At 39.2% G+C, this 12918-nt stretch overlaps 2 protein-coding genes across 11 annotated transcripts; both read right to left on the bottom strand.

The window, feature by feature from the left end:
* Positions 1–1979: 1979 nt before the first annotated feature.
* Positions 1980–7006, bottom strand: cfap161 (cilia and flagella associated protein 161). The gene is made up of 8 exons (XM_044194252.1): positions 6707–7006; positions 5337–5426; positions 5011–5228; positions 4829–4910; positions 4047–4082; positions 3736–3858; positions 3493–3566; positions 1980–3036 (listed from the first exon to the last, which is right to left on the bottom strand). Exons 1-8 carry the CDS (start codon positions 6764–6766, stop codon positions 2850–2852), a joined length of 870 nt encoding a protein of 289 aa, XP_044050187.1. The 5' UTR covers positions 6767–7006; the 3' UTR covers positions 1980–2849.
* A 218-nt stretch (positions 7007–7224) lies between these two features.
* cers3b (ceramide synthase 3b) lies at positions 7225–12804 on the bottom strand. 10 transcript variants are annotated; one of them, XM_044194251.1, is made up of 12 exons: positions 12605–12804; positions 12106–12126; positions 11086–11259; positions 10732–10849; positions 10090–10208; positions 9946–10003; positions 9507–9557; positions 9312–9404; positions 8925–9053; positions 8008–8114; positions 7759–7912; positions 7225–7613 (listed from the first exon to the last, which is right to left on the bottom strand). In XM_044194251.1, the coding sequence occupies exons 3-12, from the start codon at positions 11256–11258 to the stop codon at positions 7494–7496; spliced, it is 1122 nt and encodes a 373-aa protein (XP_044050186.1). In that variant the 5' UTR covers position 11259; positions 12106–12126; positions 12605–12804; the 3' UTR covers positions 7225–7493. The 10 variants fall into 10 exon arrangements, with proteins under 10 accessions (XP_044050186.1, XP_044050185.1, XP_044050183.1 ...); XM_044194250.1 differs by having other exon boundaries at positions 11086–11262; XM_044194248.1 differs by having other exon boundaries at positions 12106–12151; positions 12605–12803.
* Between the last annotated feature and the right edge of the window lie 114 nt (positions 12805–12918).

Here is a 12918-nt window from a genome sequence, read left to right on the forward strand (position 1 = left end):
TACCACATATACAAAACACCAATGCACATACAGTAAGACTATAAGAATAAAAACACAAGGGGAAAAACAGTGAAGTGATAGTCTAGCCACTAGAACTACTACAGAGAGCAGTCACTATATGCCAATGGAGATAGTGCAAATGTAAGGTGCTTAACAGTGCAGGTAGTGCAAATGTTTTGCTGACCAGTCCAGTCTATTGTGCAATTTGTAGGTCCTGACGCCCTCCACATCGACCCCCTCAATGGAGACCGGTTGCAGATGGGGCCTGGTCCTCCGGAAGTCCACCACCATATCTTTGGTGTTGGAGGTGTTCAGCTTTAAATGGTTCGGCCTGCACCATGTCACAAAGTCCTCCATCAGGCTCCTGTACTTGCCCTCTTGTCCACCCCTAATACACCCCACAATCGCAGTGTCATCTGAGAACTTCTGCATGTGGCATAAGTCAGTTGTACTTGAAGTCAGAAGTGTACAGGGTGAACAAGACAGGAGAGAGCAGTCCCCTGTGGTGCACCAGTGCTACTGACCACAGTCTCAGAGGAGCAGTCCCTCAGCCTGACATACTGTGGTCTCCCCGTGAGGTAGTCCATGATGCAGGTCACCAAGTCTGAGTCCACCCTCATCTCGGTCAGCTTGTCTCTCACTAGGAGGCACTGGAAAAATCAAAAAACATGATTATGGTGGGCAAGGGCTATCAAACCAGTTGTAGAAGTGGTTGAACATTTTTAGGCATTGCATATGTATGGAACTTTCACTTCAGGTTTGGTAAGTTGCAATTACAGGAAAATGGACCATTGAATTTAACATTTAAAAAAAAGTAAATTTATTTATTTGTCTTGTCTTGAGCTAGTTGCTTAAACACACCATCATTAAGATGACCTGAGTGAGAAAGACACCAGGGGAACCACAAGCAGGACACAACAAAAATGTCTCCTGGTGATGTGCAATGTGTTTACTTCCTGTTTTACTTTTGTGATAAAACCATAGAATTGTGTGTGTGACATGCTAAATGTAAGGTAACAGTAGCAGAAGAGGCACAAGGTCAGTGAAGTGACTCAGTAATGTCAGTTATACTGTAACATCTATCTAAAGTTGCTAACATTAGTTAACATTTTACATAATTAACTACTGGTCATACCAGACCAAGTAAGGCTGTAGCAGCAAACCTCTGAGTGTATTGAATTGCACATGTGTGTGTTTTATTTCTTATGAATTAAATTTTTAAGCAGTTTGTATTTCTTCTTTCAGCAGTTACATAGTCTCGCTTTAAACAGTCATTGTGTGATATTACTTTTGTGTTGACTCCCAATTACAACTGCACCACCAAGATAGACCGTGTGAGCATGATAGATGATAAACCCATTGTATGTAAGTGAGAGAGGATGTTGCCTAAAGTTTCAGGGCCATTCAGCTGGCAAAGACTGGGTCCACACCTGTCCATAATAATCCATAGCACCTGTGAAACCATGATCCCAGAGCACACCTTAACATTAAAAGATTCATAACCATCATCTATCCCCAAGGAGATGGGTACTGATGTGCTTTAATTGCATTTTGCATCTGTATAACCGAGCAATGAAGTTTAAGTTACATTTAACCTTATTAATCTTTCATGAATGTGATACATGTATTGGCACTCAAAGTCTTCCATACAGTTGAATCTCTGCTTTCAGTATATTGTACACAAGACACACACACGCACCCACCCACACACATACACAACACACACACCTGACACTAGTGACACAACACACAGATCACAGACACAACAAACACACATCACACACAGGTGTTAAAGACATATACAGCAACTGATGAATCTGAAAAATAAAGTAGGCAGGCCCCCAGTAGGAGAGATTTTGTGTACAATACTTGTATTTAGTTAGAAGCTTGTATTTAGCTTGTATTTAGTTCGGTTACCGGTGCAGGGCTCTATTGCATCGTGTTTTTTAACACTAAAAAGATGAAAGGACTACATTAAATCAGCTGGTAAGATAACACTTTATTCCATTCACACGGATATTTGTCTCGCATCACAGTCTTCAAACAATCATCAGAATAACAGAATAACATAATACATCATAAAAAACATCTAAATATAAACTAGAGACCATCTTGCCATGGGATCACACCATCCACGGCGGTTTAATGCGCCTTCTCCTTAAATAATACTTTTTTATTAAGGATCTAATGGTTGTTCTCAACAGATGTTTGCGCAAAATACTATGCTAGTATGTGTAGACAAAGTATTCAAAACCGCTTCTGTGGTAGTTCCCGCTACAGTAGGTGTCTCAAGGATCACATTTTGCCATGATGACACACACACACACACACACACACATACAGGCTCACAAGGTGAAAACAATACCAGCTACGCTGTTGCGGCCACAACATAAAAGAACAAGGACTGTTTATGTCCTTTTTTCTTGAATTCATTGCTCCTTTTATGACAGAGTCCATTCTTCTTCCCCTTATCTCATCAAAATCTCATATAAACTTAATTTCAGGGGAAAGTCCAAATGCACTGGAAACTGGCCAAATCATCCTACTGTCCAATATCACACTCGGTTTCTTATGCTATTGCCTAACTAGAACAATGGAAACTCCCTATACTCCCTCTTTGTTTGAAGAAACATATCAAATGCTTCTTTCTACAGAGCGTCCTGTTGGCTTGGCTAGAGTCCTGGTTGGAGTCCAGCCTGGAATGTCTTTCCACAAGAAGAAAAAATCAGTGACCCAAACAGAAAAAAACAACCTTTATTTATTTATTAAAAGTTTAGGTGTTATTAATTATGTGGCATCTGTCTGCCCTATCTGCACATGTTACAGCATGAGAGTGAATTGGGTTACTTTTAGATATTAGGGTTTGCCTGTGTGACCTCGTCGTTGTTAGCTGTTGACTGTGGGTAGTTGAGAAGTAAAAGCCCGTTCCCTGCAGGGTCAGAGGTGCACAGTATCCAGTGGTTGCTTTTCTGTTCAGCTTTGTGGCAGTCCAAGAAGGTGTGAGCCGTCACCTCATACTCGTTGCCATATGTGGTCCTGCAGGGAAAACAACTGTTACCTACAAAACAGCAGCAGGCTTGCAGGTGATGTAACATGACTTTTAGCTGCCATATTGGAGGTCCTCATCTTTTGACAGCACGTGGCTGTAAAGAGCTGACTGCAACTGAATGCACAACCTGACCGTTTCAACAGAAGTGAATCTACATGGTGTATTTCTGCAACATTTTGACCGGAAACTGATGATTTTTATATAGATACAACAGATTGTTTGGGTTAAGAAAGCTGATTCTTGTACAGCTCATAGTTGCCTTGGAGTTGACTGGGAGTAGAGATAGGGTTTTTATGTGACTGTAACCTAATTTTGGACCTCCAAGTTGACATCAGACATGAGAGCAACACAAATCAACAGCCTTTTCTGAATATTGCATTTAATACAGCAATGTACTATTCCCCTTGGTTGGGAGTTACTTATAAAAGGAAAATAGAAAATACCAAAGGACTTGATCATCCAGAACAGCAAGAGCCTGGTTTGTCTTGCAGTGTATGATCAGCACCTTCACATTAGCCTATAAAAAAAAGACTATTAATAATTGCATGGAAATTCTCAGTACAACAGAGGTGAAGGAAAGCAAAAGAAACACAAAGCATTCTTTATATTGGCTTCAGTTAAACATGTAAACAATGCTGGTGTTGCAACAGGTGGAATATTTAACCATGAAGATACAGCAGACTTACAGGAACAGGCTGACCCTCATATTCAAGCCTCTCCTGGGGGTCAAAGTGCACTATTTTCCACCAAGACAGAAAGGAACCACCCTCATCCAAGTTTACTTCCTGTAGGCGGGACTTCTTCGCACACTTTAAATGAGGTCACAATAATATGAGATTGACAGTAGTAGAAAATCTAGTGAAACATAACTGTGTTGCATGTAAGCTTTCTGCATTTCTGCTTTGTTAAAATGTCTCATCACAGTTGGTGGTTGTTCAGTATAATGTATTCTCCTTGATGGTATTCAATTAATGATTAATGTTAAAACTTGATCTACCTTTTGAAAACTTTGCAGGTCACTCGTCAAGAAAAGCTGAGGAAAGAAAGGAAGAGAAAATATGTAAACACACAAAGTGACACACTAAAGATGAGATTTTTGTTTTATCAGTATTGTATTGATAGGCACAATGCAAAGTGAACCACATTTGCTGTTTAAAAATCACTATATAACAATCATGCTAGCCTGTTGTGTTTCACTGCATGTAAAATACCATTCTAATAAAAAAGAGAACACATCTGTTCAATAAACTAAATGATTAAAACATTAATAATTACATGACATTCAGATGAACTGAAGAACTGATGGTAAAAAGGCTCTCTAATTTTTATTTAATATTAAAGGTGTATTCCACCAGTTTAGTATTGCACTTCCATTTGGAGACTCTGAGAGACATGTTTTTTTAAATGGTCAAAATCAAAGCAGCTGAAGTAGAGATGTCCTGACTTCTTTGTCCCTATTATTACACCTCCCATAATGCATCTTAATTGCATCTATCATTATTTAGGTAAATGCCCTCTTCTTTCAGACTCCCCCCCCCAGTTTGTAACAGTCTTTCTGTCAAAACTCCAAGCCCAACTGAGATAACATTTATCCATAATAACCCATCATCAGGGTTATTTTCTTAGACTTAGACAAAAACTCCCTTCACAGCCACAGAGGATGGAGGAGAGCCCCTTTTATAGAAATCAGTCTTGGTGTAAACTATCTAATTAAATACTGTATATATGTGTGTGTGTGTGTGTGTGTGTGTGTGTGTGTGTGTGTGTTAGTTCACTTACCCCCCTAGCAAAGCCACTTGTTGTTTTCAGGGCAAAACTTTGCTCAAAATTCAGAGTCGATCCTTCAGGACTGCCATCTACACTGTGGTCAAACAAGCAGCGTTACAGGTTTACATCTGCGGGTGTTCCCAGGTGTGTTGAGGTGTATGTTGATGAAGTTTTAAGTGTGTTTGTGTGTGTACCTGGTAATGACGAAGGCAGTGCGTGTGCAGGCCTGGATACCCCTTCCTGCACTGATTCCGCATGGGGCTTGAATGCCAGGCGAAGGAATCTTCGTCAAACTGTTAATGTCTGCATTAATGCTTACTGCACTGCACTTCCTGTTTTCTCCTCCCGTGTTTACCAACATCACAACATCCCCAAAGTGCAATCTTCCATCATTTGTCACAGTGAGATTCACCTACACACATGAACAAATGCCATCATCATTATCATTACCATCCCCATCATCATTGTGATTTCATTGTTGTTGTTAATGGTGTTCTTAATTAGCTTAAAGTCATTTTACCGGTCTCAAAATGTTCTGTTTGAGGAAGTCTACTCTCTGGGCAGCAAGCTCACCCCTCTCTTTTTTCTCCAGATATTCTTTCTTCGCATCCTGGAAAAAACATCAGCATATACAATGTGTATTCTTTAATAAATACCCATGACCCCTCCACTACTGGTTGTATACTGTAAGTTTGCTCTTTGTTACTGAACCCCTACAGTGTTTCTGTTTCCTTGTGTTACTGTTTAATGCATGTGTAAACAGCAATTTGCAAGTTAACCAACTGGGTGAGTCAAACATGAGACAAACTCATGCTGTGCAGACAAACTTTGCTCAAACCTTAGACTGTACAAAGTCTATAGTTCACACCCACATAACTTTATTTTAAATTCTAACAGAGATCCCAAAGTTTTAGGGAAATATGTATTAAATGATGCACAAGACATATAGTATGTTCCTATTTGATGGAAAGGTGCAGCCATAAAAAACATAGAGTCTTGGGTTTTAATATTTCACTCAGGGTAAACATCATATAGCTTCAGTGAAGAGTTGAACAAAGCCAATACAGAATATATATGATACTGTCAGACAAAGTGGAATAAGATGATTTTTTTTAATATTAAAGCATAAAAAGTATCATTATTAGGTACGTTTTCAGTCATCCTGCTCTAAACCCCTTATATTGGTAGTATGATAAATACTGTATTCTGCCCTCCTCTTTCATCTTGTTCTTTGTTGCTGAATGGGCCCTAAAGCATTTCTCTTTCCCTATGTAAATGTTTATTGTCTGTGTAAATAGGAATTTGCAATTCAACAATAAAAACATGACTACATTTGGCTCTGCATAAAATCCTTTTCTTCTAGATGTTGGCATCCCTTGTATTCCTCAAAATATCCAATGTAGTTGCCAAATAAAGTAAAAACAGTTTTCAGTTAGTTATTATCCCTCCTTATTATCCTTCCTTCTATTGTTTGTTTTTGTAGGCTGTCGCCATAGAAGAACAAAATTAACTTAAAAGCTATCGCTAACTAATAAACAGCCAGTAGCTAACCTGCTTGTGAAAGTATTTTAATAATTCTATACTTTCTTAACTTCACAGCGCTGCTCTGCTTACTAGAGTTTGGTAAACTGAGATGGGTAACCTGATAATCAGACTGAATATCCATTTCAAATCCGTTTTCAGTGATTCTCTAATAGGTGAAAGCATGTGCAAACAACTTCCCTTGTAAACTTATCATATTTACATCTTCAAGCCCTTATAAAAAAGCAGGCCCATAATTACCATAGTTACCTAAGACGAATGAGTTAACGCCAAGCTACCTGTGTCCGATAACGTGTAACGGGCGCCTTTAAATTAGCTTAAATTTGAGAGCTTTATTCTGAAACAAACCTCTTGTAAGTGCAGGTCCTCATTCCAGTTTCCGATTCTCACATTTGTGCGATAAGTCATTCTGGTACTAATACTGACGACTATGTGTGTACTAATACGATAACAACTTAATCTACTATTGGTGTTTGACCTGTTAAATGTAGCTTGGGGATGGCTTGTGTTGTGGTTTCTATGGTAACTGATGCTAACGGAGGAACTGACGTTTCATTTTCAGTTAGTTCTCGCTGATTGTCGCGAGAGGGCGTGCTGGTACAGCCACTGATATCCAGAGACAGTCAGAGATTGATATTTCTGCACATTCTGCTTCCTGCACCAGCAGGACGAGCTCATGAAAACAATACTGACACATATACAGTTTTAAAAAGAGAAACACACACATACAGTAAGTCACAGTCATAAATACATAAATTTCCCTGTAGTGCTTTGACTTTGTATTAATGCCCACACATGTGGGACTCACATGTCATCATTTTTCATCATTATTCTCAACAACATACAAAAATGAAAAATATGACGTATTAAAGGAGTCTTCCTATATTTTTAATTAGATAAGATAAAGAACAAGATAAATTGTGAAAGGGTCTGAATTCAAAGAATTCCAGAAACCATGCAGATTCAAATCAGTTTATGTATAATCCTTCACAGTTCCTTTAAAAATAATTTCTCTGCTCAAGTCTTTTTAGTCTTTTTTATATGCAATGCGAGTCTAACAGCTGCCATCCAGACTGAATATGTCCATGTGTCTGCTATCCATTTTCTTTTTTCTGTTTCTGTCTGTCTGTACGTGTCAGTGACCATTGGCCCGGCCTCTGGCTCCAGAGCCATTTATGTGACTCATTTTGTGGTTTCTTTCCTTCAGTGAGTCACTGTCATCCTCGTCTTCATCGCTCCTGTCGTCCCCTTCCAGCTACAGGATGAAGATGAGCCACAGAGAAGAGGTAGAAAATGAGGGTAAACCAAAAAGAAGCAACAAGACATGTAACTTTGCACGGTTTCATATATTCCTCCATTCACATAAATTAATATATACATAGAAACACCTGTAAACACACCTTGCCGAAGATGAACTTATAAACCATTCGTGATATGAGAACAGCCCAGTAGAGGTGGAGTATCTGTAGAACCAACAACATCACATTAAAGAAATAGTAGCCAAAGAAGGGAGCAAACTCCTCCAGTGGGTACACCCATGCACAGTGGATCAACCTGTAGATAGAAGATATGCACACATAATATTTTCACACATTACACCAAGATCATCATCATGCACCATGCTGCATCCTTCCATTTCACACACTTACCAGAAAGGAAAAATGACAAGTCTTGTCACCATAAAGAGAACTGTAAATACCACAAACATGGCATTAGCAGTCTGGTGCCACTTGGCATAGTTGAATACCTTTGCACCCTGTGAGATAAAAACAGGGAAAAGAATCAGGTTCAGTTTTTTGTTTAAAACTAATAGTTCATAGTCAGCCATAAAGTCGCTGCAGGCATGTTTGCTATTGATGTTTAGTTTGAATTATAGTCATACCCCACACAAGAAAGACATTTCTTTCCTATGCTAATACAGGAGGTTGACATAATATCATGAATACCTGTACAATCAACAGCAATTCAACAGCATTGTATTATTATTTTTGCAAAAACTGCAGCCTAAAGGGGTGTTGATCCAACTCAGCGTTAATGAATGTCATAATATTGCTCCTCTGATACAGTCTCAAGAAAAATGTTAAATTAATAGTGACATTACCTTGATAATTACTGTTTAAAATAAAAACTGAGCATCCAGTCTCATGCACACAATCTCCTTCTCCTACTTTAGCATCTGAGTAGGATGTCTTATGTATTTGAGGAGCTAGCATAAAAAAAAGAACATTTCACATTCACTGCTGTTCAAACTCAACTCAATGTTCATGCAGGATGGAAGGGCAGTACAAGTTGGTCAGAAGCAATCAGTCATCAATCAGTCATCAGGCATCAATTTACTGACACAACTACTAGGCCACATTTCTACCTTTATTGTTATGCTTTTCTTTGAAGATGTAGAAAGACAGTTTTGTAAACTTAAATTACTTTTTGATGATAGGGAATAACCGTTGCTTTAAGTCAGTCTGTTGCTGCAGAACTGTGGCAATGCAAAATCACAGTTATCTGTTAATACCAGCCTACAGTATGACAATGGATATCACATCAATTAGCTTGCACATGCACTGACCTCTAGCAGTATGTCAGCGGAGTCGTGAACTGCCATCACAAGGGTTCCAATACGGATGTAGTTTGAAATCCAGGAGAAACTCAGAAGAGTCAGTGTGGCTATATGATGAATCACCTGCTCTTTGAAGTCCTACACACACACGAGAAGTGACCATGTATGCATATGACACATAGACATCCCCACTTTAGTGCATCTTTGTAATATAAAAGGCAAAAAAAAAAGTTTTGTTTTAAGACTGATATTCGAAAATAATACGATGAGTTCTTGCAAAATGAAAGTTTTATGATACATATTGATCAAGAATTCAGGTGAGATGAAATGAAACACTTTGAATAAGTGCAGTACTTTACTTTGATTTTATACATCTGCACACATCACTACACTCACCTTCCGTTTCACATCAAATGTGAGGCTGAGGAGCAGAGAAAGGTAGAAGCCCATTTCCAAGAGGTAATACCAGTACTGAGATGGCAGCATGGACTGCATGGACACATAACACAGACACATGTATATAGATGTTTATCATACTGTATACTGCAATATTGTACAAGTCATCCTTATAGCAATGGCAAAAACACTTACCTGTTTCGGAAAGCCTGCCCAAACCTCCTTCAGATTATATAACCACGGTTTCTACAGCCAACAAAAACAGAGAGGAGTGTGACAGGGGTTGGAGAATAGCCTTGAAAAAAGCGACAAGGGCCACAAGCTCATGCATGTTTGTCTGCTATGTCAACTGCCTGAATGTTAGAAAAACCACAACACAGAGAGACATGAGATAGGAGGAGAGACAAGGAGTTCCACATACTTTACTCCATTACAGCAAAGCAGAGTGGTACACAGAAATAGGGAGACAGAGGGAGAGAAGTAGAGAGAGAAAGACAAAATGAAGAGAGAGAAATATCTGGCAGCAGCAAAGCAAACAATCTGTGCAATGAAAAATTGATTGACACAAGAGACAAATCCTGTAATAGAAACAGCCACTGTGATAAAGCATGGAAAAACATCAAACAGTACTTACATCATAGAGAGCCAGGACTCCGCAGACAAATGCAAAAATATAAAACACACATCTCCAACTGTTGACAGACAAGAATAATGTCACATACATACACGCTTGTTCCCACATCAGTGTATAATCACACACACACACACAAACACACACCTGGCCTCACAGAACCTCTTGCGAAGCCCAGGACGCTCCTGGTTCCTCCTCCTCCTAAACCAGAGTTGCACTCTCCTTTCTGGCCAACTGGTCTTCTTACACAGAGACCTCACATCAGCCTGAGACACAAGGGAAACGATCCAATTGTTACACTCGTTCCACCCCAGGATGCACACTTTCTGAAGTTATACACCAGCATTAAGTTTTACTCTCTGATGAGCAACGTTTGGTGCAAAAAAGAACATTTCATTTACTGTGCATCAAAGCATGATCAAACATTTGTGTTTCCAATGTATTTTAGAGGGATATTTCACATATATTTAACTCCCAGTGTAAGTTTGCTCACAAAACTAATGTCTTTAATTTAGTAATGTATTTTGTTGTAAAGCTCTGAAATGTTTTGAATTTCTATGAAGAACCACTATGAGACTTTTTTTTACTGTTAATCATTTCACAGTGCTGCATTCATTACTGTATAAAATAAGTTTCCTCACCTACAGAGAACAACTTCATTCTTGTTAATACCACACAAAATGCTGTACCTAAATAAATCTGTATGCCATATATGACTGTTGATTGAGATTACTGTATGTGAACAACAAACCACCTTTGCTTTTCAGTGAAATGCCCTTTTTAACATACCTGTGATAGAAACCGTGTTTGGCTGCAGAAGTACTTTTCCAGGATGGGATGTGGTTCTGCTGTGAGACGTACCCTATCCCTGATTCCCCAAACATTAGCCAGTGGTGTGGCCAGGTACCTGCAACAGCACACAAGCAAAATTAAATAGTGTATAACAAATTATCTGGCACAGCGCAGCTTTGTCTCGTCCTTCTGAACACAACAGAAGTGGCCTGGTTCTTTGGAGTTCCATGTATAACATTGCTCCACACAACTTGTGCAACATAATCCCAATATTCTGAAACAAAACAATTGTGCTGCTAAGCTCACTGACACACAGGCACATTCACTCACATACTGACTGTATATTCTCACCTCTCAAACAGGTATCTGACTAGGAGCAGGCAGAGGGCGCAGGGCAGAGCAGCGTAAAGTTGAGAGGCTTTCGCGTAAACACGACCTTCATTGTCCTCCAGATCTGACCAGGAGACCTTTGCTGGCAGCCACAGACGCTCCCACCACAGCCACTCACTCACTGTCTGCAGCATGCTGCTGGGAAACACAGAATATACTAATAAAAAAGAAATTCAGTCCACTTGTTTCCAAGACAGAACATTAGTTCACTGATATCAAAGAAATTAGTGAAGTTGTCATATGACATGGATAGATGTTTTTCATTTGCCTTTAAAAACTGGTTTATTTTAAGTCTCAAAATTTGATTAAGACTACATTAAATATTTGTTAAAGTGTATATATTTATTTTTCCAATTACAACATCAAAAAACAATGTCAGCTGGCCAAAGTAACTGCATGTTCACTGTAATTCTGTGGCAGCCTAACCAGTTTTTTAAAAATAAACTGAACACTGGACACAGACTGGCATGCTGAAGCAGCTAGGGCTCTGGTCCACATGGATTCACAGCCAAAAATACACCACTTATTTGTCTTGAATCAACAGTGCCAATTTCTATCTGTGGCCACTACTATGATTTGCCACTACTTCCTACTGGTCTCTGACAGTACAACTGCTCTGTGGACATGCAATCATGAAGGAAGTGAATAACATGGAGATGGAGAAATACAAGAGATATCAAAGGGCAAGAAAGATAAAGAAGGGTGAGGAAGGAGGTAAAGATTAGATAGTCCATTCTCTTGTGGACTCTGCCCATAACAGAGTGTTAGTGTAGATCAAAACATTTGAGCAGTTAGAAAAACTACTTTCAAAATGTGCAATCAAAGCTGTCTAAACAAACATAAATTATTGTAAATATTTGTTGTGATGCACTGATTACAGTATAGCTATATATATATATATATATATATATATATATATTAGTGTGTCCCTGAACCCCAATGTAAGTTAATGAGTCAGCATGGGAAAATGAGCATACATACCTGCAAGCAGTGTTGTCTTGACTAGTTGCAAAAGAAGAGAGGGAAGCTGAGACAAGGTGGATACAGAAATCCAATGAAACTAAAGAAAAACATTGTGCGAAACCTAAACTGATTTTAAAATGTCCAGTTTCATGCCTACAAATGTCTAAATGATTGCATATTCAGTCCTATGTTGCATGTCAGTTATTCAGCCATTAACATATGCACATGTTTACACACACACACGCACTGAAACACACACTCACCTTCAGTATGCCCACTGTGAGACGTACAGTGAGTTTTCCAGTCTGCCTGCTACTCACACAGTTCATGTGCTGCACTTATCAGTTAACATCCCTATATAGATCCTAAATGTTCACTCTTTCATCTGTTGTGAGGCTATTCTTCAAAGACAGCGTAAAAAGTAATCTTCTCTAATCTGTACGATGTACCTCATTATGTGCGAGGCAACAGGCTTCAATGAGAATGTTGAATTTTGAGCATGCGTATGGACGCTCACCTGATTAGAAAGAATGGGATCCTTCCCTCCCACTCTGTCTTGTCTGGTGATCACACCCTTGTAGTTGCAGCAACTCCTTTAAAGTAAGGTCAACTCAGCACTGGAGACCCCTATCTGCCCTTGGAGCATTTTGTATTTTCAGTTGTAAATGGTAAGCTGCAGCAGTTGTCTGAGTGTGGGATTGTTTGCGTACCCTCACCTGTAAGAATTCCCTTGGAATGCTGGAAAGCCCCCACAAAGGCCCCATTCACTGGTGGGGCAGGGGAGGAGGAGCCAGTGCAGGTTATGGATAGAGGAGAAAAAAGGACTTTCAC

The sequence above is a fragment of the Siniperca chuatsi genome, linkage group LG4 (genome assembly GCF_020085105.1).
Source record: "Siniperca chuatsi isolate FFG_IHB_CAS linkage group LG4, ASM2008510v1, whole genome shotgun sequence".
In the NCBI taxonomy this organism is placed as follows: Eukaryota; Metazoa; Chordata; class Actinopteri; order Centrarchiformes; family Sinipercidae; genus Siniperca; species Siniperca chuatsi.

What these genes read in the sequence shown, in the direction of transcription:
- cfap161 (XM_044194252.1), bottom strand. Translation starts at nt 6,766, where the DNA reads ATGACTTATCGCACAAATGTGAGAATCGGAAACTGGAATGAGGACCTG. An exon ending in ACTGCCTTCGTCATTACCAG is followed by an intron (nt 4,911 to 5,010) that starts GTACACACACAA and finishes GTTTGACCACAG; the next exon opens with TGTAGATGGCAGTCCTGAAG. An exon ending in ATGAGGGTCAGCCTGTTCCT is followed by an intron (nt 3,567 to 3,735) that starts GTAAGTCTGCTG and finishes TTTTTTTTATAG; the next exon opens with GCTAATGTGAAGGTGCTGAT.
- cers3b (XM_044194251.1), bottom strand. Translation starts at nt 11,258, where the DNA reads ATGCTGCAGACAGTGAGTGAGTGGCTGTGGTGGGAGCGTCTGTGGCTG. An exon ending in GAGTCCTGGCTCTCTATGAT is followed by an intron (nt 9,558 to 9,945) that starts GTAAGTACTGTT and finishes TGTTGGCTGTAG; the next exon opens with AAACCGTGGTTATATAATCT. An exon ending in CATTTGATGTGAAACGGAAG is followed by an intron (nt 9,054 to 9,311) that starts GTGAGTGTAGTG and finishes GTGTGTGTGTAG; the next exon opens with GACTTCAAAGAGCAGGTGAT.